Raw genomic sequence first — 8,233 nt, 5'->3', positions numbered from 1 at the left:
TACTCTAATATTATTTCTGAATAAAAAATCCGAAATTTATTCGCTAAAACTAATCTAATATAGGCTGCAAATGAGTCGAGTTGCTCGTGAGCCGCTTGGTTAAAGTTTGGCTTGGGTGTGACCAAGTTCCTTGACTCATTTAATATTCGAGTCGAGTTCGAGCTCATATAATATTTGTTCGATGGTTTGTCGAGTTTTTTCGAATTATTATTTTAATATTAAAACTTAAAATAAATATTTTTTTTAACAAATATTTAAAAATTTAATTTTAGTTCAAATTTTAGTTAAACATTTGAATCGTCTGGAGCTGACTTGACTCATTTGTCGTGCCCTAGTATAACCTAATAAATTATTAAGTTAGAAGTTTGTGAATTTTTTTTATTGTTATTTTATTTTTGTAAGCAAGGTAATTTAGTTTTGTTTTGTGACAATTTAATTGCTACTTTTAAACCGCCGAGTGAAACCGGTTCACTGCTTTATTACCTCAGCGGGCCGGAAATTGGGAAGCTTGCGAACTTGCTAGGGTTTGCGCTCATATCTTTTCTTCAGCTCCTGCTCCTGCGACATTTTTACTTAATCCTTGTAAGTGATCTCTCCTGTTCCATTATCTTTCTCACAAATCACATCCAAGTCTTCGTTTTCTTACATCGAAAAGGCTCCGATTTACTTGCCTTTTTTTACATCCTTCTTCTGGGAAATACAAGTTTTTGATTCTGCTTATTACCCTTGTAACATTCTTTGATTCTACATCCCAAATCGTGCTGAAATAATGATTAATGTGTTCAATTCTTTTCCCTTCTCAGGTAATTTGTGATCTGAAGAACCAGTTGCGACAATGCCTAGGTACACGCCGCCGCCCTTAAAAAACTAGTTAACTAGGGAAGTGATCTTCTTGATGAGGTTATGCCATTATCGAAACTTATGTTTTTCATTTTCTTTGTGATTATACAGGTATTACTGTGATTATTGTGACACTTACTTGACTCACGATTCTGTAAGCACTTCCCTGTTTTATGATTTACTCAACATTTATGAAGGTGGTTTTTTTAGTTCATGGGAAATGTTCCTGTAATAATTGTGGCAGCATCGTTTAGTTCTCTTTTAATCATTGTTTGCTTATCGTCTAGACTAGACACGAAATTCCCTTTTTCCTGAAGTCTGTTATGTTGTTTGCAAACTCTCAAGGCATGAGTCTGTTTTTTGCTCACATTTGATTTCATGTTCTGTCTTCTCTCCACTTGTTCGCGTATTCCTCGTATGTGAATCAATCCCAATAATTTACCCATTATTCTTTGTATGCCAGCCTTCTGTTAGGAAGCAGCACAATGCTGGATATAAACATAAGGTATGTATTAGTTACTGACAAGTTCCTTATCTTCAAGAGATGAAATGAAGTTATGAGATATATATTTTTTGGATGGAACTTGTACAGGCTAATGTTAGAACATATTATCAACAATTTGAGTCACAACTACATCAAATAATGGTTGATCAAAAGATAAAGGAACATCTTGGGCAAGCTGCAGCATTCAGGCCAGTTGGTGCTCCTTTCAACCCATTAAGGCCTCAGCTTCCTCTTCTGCCTACTCCTGGAATGACAATGATGGGTGGTGGACCGATGAATATGGGTCCGCCATTAATTCCTGGAATGAGACCTCCAATGTTGCCACCGCCATATCCTGGCGCACCAGGTTGGTTTTCTTTTCATGTTGCATATGGAATCTAAAGTGGTTCATTTGATGTAATTTTTTTTTTTATAAATTTGTTCAGGAGGATACATGTCTGGTCCACCAGGTATGATGCCACAAATGGCACCACCGCCTATGGCTCCTTTGCCAGGTCAGCAACAACAACAACAACAACAACAACAGCCACCTATGGTACTTCCAAGGCCTCCCCCTCTCAGTGCTCACCCTGCATTTCCAGGGGGAATGATGTTACCAAATTCAACTGGGATTGCTCCTTCATCTGCTGCTACGCCATCTATTTACCAAGGCGGTGTTGATAATCTCAACTTGAATGCTGCACCTTCAGACTCTGATTAGTTGTTAGCAGTAATAGCCTAATCAAGCAGGTACATGAACATTCCAATTTGAAAATTTGTTGATTGATTTACAATGGTGTCGTGGTTATGACAAAATAGCAGTTTTCAAATAAACTAAATATTGAACTTGGTTGTTGTTGGCTGTGTATTTTGTAGATAAGGGAAGTCAAGAACTACAAATCCTTAGTGAAGGCCTCCCTCTATTTTGCCTGTGTGCATGTAATCATCATATCATGTTTTAGAATTTTGCAAAATGGGTTGTTTGTCTGGAATTAGTAGATGAGATTGAGAAGCAGCTACTTATGGATATTATTTGCTTATGAACAATATAGAATTTGATTATGGCTTATGATGATAAAGATTGGAAATTTACTCTTATAATCAAATCTTCTATTGGCATTATTATTAATATTTTTTGAATTTTAGAAAGTTATCACCATCTTTCACCACTGTCATAGCTATCCACCTCAATTTAAAATATGCTTTTTTTTAGTGGGAATCAAACCTAAGACACTAACCATGGTTAGTTTTCTAAATTAATCTAGTACAAAACTCGTGAGATGGGGCCAGAAACAATCACGGGCGAATAAGGATGAATGAAATGAGCCAAAATATGAACAGCCAAGCAAATACCAAATTTACAGAAACAGACAGACATCATTCATGTGCTTTGCTGCTAACAAACAATACCCATTTTCAAAACAATCTTTTCCCAATCAAATCTTGTCCCCTTTCTTATTTTGCTTGCGTAGCCCACCACCATTTGCAGTAGATCTCGATTTGATACATTTACTCTTTTATACAAGATTTTTTTCAATTGAATTACCCTAGAAAATATTAACTTATAGCTTAATCTTCTTTAGTTATTTATTACTCTTTTTTTTTTTTGTAACCCAAGGATTAATACTTAGATCTATCTTATATGAGAAATAAGATGTGGGATAAGACAAATTTACCCCTAGATCTTTTAATACATAATAATAATAGACATGGGTAAATTAATAATCTTTAGGCACTACTTGCAGCAGGTCTCTTCTACCACACTTTCCACTTTCCCTTCTCTCTCTTTCTCTCTGAATATTCAGTCCCTTCAAACATCCATTAATGGCGGCTACACCCATATCAATTTGGCCGGCGACATTCTTGGCACTATCAATGTCAGTGATGGTGATGACAGTAGCAAGTTCCAAACTTCATGATTTACCAATTAAACCATCTTCAATAGCAGCTTCACCTGCAGCCGGATTCTTCCCACACCCACCTCTCTCATCTCCTCCTCCGGCGTTCTCGCCGGACACTCTGCCTCTCTTTCCATCTCCTGGAGCCGCAACTCCTTCTCCGACGGAATCTTCAATTCCGACCATCCCTTCCAGTCAAAGCCCACCAAACCCAGATGTCATTGGAGCATCAGGGCCTGATTCGGCAATGTCGCCGGCAGGAACTTTGTTGCCGTCTTCCTCGGCCTTTGACCCTGACTCATCTTCTCCGGCTGTAAGGTCTTCAAGTTTGGCCATGGCTGTAACTGGTACAGTGGCATTATGGGTAATTATGCAGCTTAATTAATTAAGTAATTTATCTACTATGTGATTTTATTTTTGGGGGGAAGATTAATTTAATTATTATTAGTAGTCATAAAATTGTTTTGTGTATTAAATTTATTAGAAGGTGTATTATTAGTGATGATTGGAACTCCTTAATTGCAATAATAAGTCTTTAATTGAAGGATTTTGATGGTTTATGTTGATTGAAGTAGAAAATGGCTTATTTTGATATTATAATTAAATTTTTAAGTATTATAAAAAAAAATATGAATTTCTAGTATTTAATCAGCAGTTTGATATATGCAAATTAATCAAATTAATATAATAATAATAAATAATTGACAATAAAATTAATTATATATTTATATAATTAATTATATGAATTTATTTAAATAAATAATAACAATTTTTATTTTATTTATTTAATTAGAAAAAATAGTAAAAAAAATTAATGATACCAGTTAATCATTTTATACTATAAATTTTAATTGTCTTTAATTTAAATATAATAAAGTGATTAATGAAGAGGTAATATATATATATTTTAAATTAAATTAAAAATAAATCAGATAAAAAAATGCCCATCTTCTTTCATCAAATAGTTAAAAGTAAAAGTTATCAAACCCATATAATAATGTATTATTACTATTAAATTATTATTATATAAAGTGTAGCAGGAACAGTTCCAATGAGTGCGTTATTATTACTACCTTGAGTTTGAATATTTTTGGAATAAATCAATCAATATTGATAGATTTGATATTTTTTATTTATTAAATTAAGTTTATAGTATAATTCATGTGTTAATTATTTAAAATTTATTTAATTTGAATATTAAGTTTCTAATGGTTATCTTCAAACTAATAATAATAATAATAATAATAATAAAAGAAACTGTGGAGGCATTTTTATAAAGAATTATATGACGCAATTTGATTGATAAAAAAAAAATAATAAATTCTCTCTTTTATCCCTCTTCAACTTTTAACTTTTCTCCCAGTCATTCATATGGTGACACGTCGTTCTTTCCCTTTCGTTCTTTCCCTGAATTTTCTCAATTATCACTCCTCTAATAATAATTAATAGATTATAATTGACTTGATTATTGCGTAATTTTTCTGTAGAACAGCTTGTATTTTGTATTTGTTTAGTGAGTTAAGTAAAAAATAAAAAGGCTGACATTGTCAGATACTTCCTGCATAATTTAAGAGCTTGTTTGATCTTTCATTTTCTCTAAAACAATTTTGGGGTTAGTTTGATATAAGATAAATGGTTTATTTAATAAAAATATCACAAACAATAAAGTGAGATCATATTTAGAATAATGAATTATTTAATTAAGAGAGTTAAAAGTTAAAGAATTAAATAATTACTTTTTTAATATTGTTAGATTGATAATTTAATTGATGTTAACTCAAACAAACAAGTTCTAAGTGCATTTCATTATTTTTGTTAATAATTTAATGAAAAAATTACCAGTAAAATGTGTTTGTGACCCTTTAAAAAAAATATATATAATGTTTCATAGTTATATATGTCTGTGACTGTGAGATTGAACCCCTTGCATTATCTTTTTCATGGACCACAAGTCACAAAATCATACTCAACCTTGTCTAAATTTGAAATATATATACATATATAAATATATATACAATATTCTCATAGTTAAAAAAAATAAAAAATAAAAATATATATATATATATATTAACGTGTTTTATTAAAAATATATAATAATTTTTTATTATGATTTAATTTATTTTATTAAATGTTATGATAATATTTTAAAAAAAAAATTATAGGACGTTGTATGTTCTTGGTACATGGAACCATTAGATTTAGATGGTTATTCGATATTCAACTCAGATTGAAATATTATAATAGCAATAATGTTAGGTAAATAATTTTCCACAAAGTTGGTGACGAAATTGATAATTTGTACAAATTTTATAATTTCTAAGTTGATTTTATTCATTTGTTACATTTATTTATTCGATAGATTTTTCTGGGGCAACTAAGTCAAATGATTTCACTTCTCTTTTACCCCTTTTGACATCTCATTTCACTAATTTTGGTTCCTCTTTGAACTCTTTAGCTAAGCTAGGGTTCTTCCCCTCTGTATAGTCAGTTTTCTCTTTGAGAGAGAAACTCTTCTATTTTAGTTCGAATGTAACCCTAACTCTTCTTCTATTTTAGTTCGAGCCATAAAAGTTAATAGTGCATAGAAGTTAATAGTGTAGAGTCCACTCTTAAGAGAATTACCGTGAAAAGAACCAATCAAGGGGTTGACTGCGTATACGAAGGTTCACAATTTCTTCATTCTTATTGAACCGCTTGAAGAACCAAACAACTAACTTTTTTTTCAGCTTAACGACTCCGCTAAAAAATAGTTGTATGTTTTCACCAATGTTAACCAAGTTTGTGTAGTAATAGTGAGGACAAAGGAAAACAACAAAATATAAGAATAGACTCTAGTGTAGTATGGAGATTAAAAAAATTTGACCTTGTAGTCAAAATAGAAAATTGTGAAATTTTGAAAATCAAATGAGAATATATATATGTATATTTAATTTATAAAGTTTGGAGATCATTTACATGTATAGTGTATAGTATGCACATTAATTTAAAGTACTTTTAGTTAAAAATTAAATTCATTATCTTATTTTTTTTTTACCACGATGTACTATTTTAATAAGTTATATATATATTCAACTTATATCATCCATTTATATCTAATTTATTAGAATAATTTGTATATAATTTTAGAAACGAATTTAGGTTAGAGTTGTTGAGTCCACCAAATTTATTTTTATTTTTAATAAATAAAATCAAATTACTTCATAATTTTTCGATTTTTTTCAATTTAATTAACTATTAGATGCATATGTACTTGATTTTTTTCTTCTTTATTTTTAAGTCTACCTATTTTTTTTTCAAACCCACTCTAACTTCATATTCTGTATCCAGAATAGATAATTTTGAAGTGATAAAACTATATTAATATAATAGTTTTTATTTGGTTATGTCTATACTAAATAGTTGAATACCTTATTTATGTTTACTTTTACATAATTTTTTTTTTTAATTTTAAAGAGATTATTTATATAATAACAATAATTGAAAAGGCCATAAAGTCAATGTATATATATGTTTATTTTGTGGTTAAGATGATTGTGAAAGGAACAGTTTCCCAAACTAACTTTGTTTGGCGTTCACTTTCCCAAACTAACCTAGTTTGTTCATTTATTCCCAAACTAACCTAGTTTACTATTCAAACTCATTTATTTTTTTATTTTTTATTTTTTATTTTTTTACATTTCAAATTTATTATAGATATATATATTTAAATTATTATTTATATAAATTAAATTATTTATATTTTGATATATATTTTAAATTATTATTTTTATAAATTTAATTATTTATATTTTGATATATAATTTTAATTATTTTTTTTATAAACTTAATTATTTATATTTTAATATAAATATTTAATGGTTCATTAACTTAAGACATATTTTTTTACGACCCTTAAGTTAGAAATACAACATATTAAAAATTGATAAAAAATTTATTGTGAAATTATATCACAATGAAAAGTCAAAATTATTTTAATAAAAGACAACCCAACAAATATAAATAATAATTTGAATGAAAAGTTGTCAAAATTATTTTAATAAAAGACAACTCAACAAATATAAATAATAATTTGAATGAAAAGTTGTCAAAATTATTTTAATAAAAGACAACCCAATAAATATAAATAATAATTTGAACGAAAAGTTGTCAAAATTATTTTAATAAAAGACAACCCAATAAATATAAATAATAATTTGAACGAAAAGTTATCAAAATTATTTTAATAAAAGACAACCCAATAAATATAAATAATAATTTGAATAATAAAATAAATAAATTTATGGGGATGAAAATCATACTGCCACATATATATATATATATATAAATATATATATATATAATAAATTTGAAATGTAAATATATATATATATATATTAAAATATAAATAATTAAATTTATAAAAAAATAATTTAAATTATATATCAAAATATAAATAATCAAATTTATAAAAATAATAATTTAAAATATATATTAAAATATAAATAATTTAGTTTATATAAATAATAATTTAAATATATATATCTATATATATATATAATAAATTTGAAATGTAAAAAAAAAAATTAAAAAAAAAAATTAAAAAACTGAGTTTGAATAGTAAACTAGGTTAGTTTGGGAATAAATGAACAAACTAGGTTAGTTTGGGAAAGTGAACGCCAAACAAGGTTAGTTTGGGAAACTGTTCATTGTGAAAGTCACTATCAATTGTGTAAACATTGTTCAAATAAAAAAAGAGAAATGATTGGAGTGTGAATTTGGGTGAGGAAATGACGTGACGCAATCTGATTGGATGAAAAAATAAAATATTTTTTCTCTCTTAACTATTTTTTTTCACACTTTTTATTTTTCTAACAAATGAAGTGATATCACTGCTGTTTTTGTACAATTAGAATCCCACATTGGAAGATGAGAAAGTGAAAGAAGTTTCTTAGTATATACAAAATTTTCTTTTCACAATTTGAACAAAATCTCACAGAAGATGATGGGAGTGGGGGAAGTTTCTTAGTCTATA

General features: G+C 28.1%; 1 protein-coding gene across 1 annotated transcript; it reads left to right on the top strand.

Moving 5' to 3' along the window:
* The first annotated feature begins 534 nt into the window (after positions 1-534).
* Positions 535-3,780, top strand: LOC124937796 (U1 small nuclear ribonucleoprotein C). The gene is made up of 8 exons (XM_047478123.1): positions 535-582; positions 804-843; positions 952-994; positions 1,304-1,345; positions 1,433-1,691; positions 1,771-2,044; positions 2,797-2,812; positions 3,122-3,780. The coding sequence occupies exons 2-8, from the start codon at positions 836-838 to the stop codon at positions 3,605-3,607; spliced, it is 1,128 nt and encodes a 375-aa protein (XP_047334079.1). The 5' UTR covers positions 535-582; positions 804-835; the 3' UTR covers positions 3,608-3,780.
* Positions 3,781-8,233: the final 4,453 nt, after the last annotated feature.

Source organism: Impatiens glandulifera, chromosome 5 (genome assembly GCF_907164915.1).
Source record: "Impatiens glandulifera chromosome 5, dImpGla2.1, whole genome shotgun sequence".
Taxonomy (NCBI): Eukaryota; Viridiplantae; Streptophyta; class Magnoliopsida; order Ericales; family Balsaminaceae; genus Impatiens; species Impatiens glandulifera.
The sequence above is the reverse complement of the archived record's forward strand: the minus strand, read 5'-3'. Positions and strand labels throughout refer to the sequence as shown.

Bases quoted from the DNA above. Each gene is read 5' to 3' on its own strand.
- LOC124937796 (XM_047478123.1), top strand. The intron at 995-1,303 runs GTAAGCACTTCC...TTTGTATGCCAG, and splicing joins CTTACTTGACTCACGATTCT to CCTTCTGTTAGGAAGCAGCA. The intron at 1,346-1,432 runs GTATGTATTAGT...GAACTTGTACAG, and splicing joins ATGCTGGATATAAACATAAG to GCTAATGTTAGAACATATTA.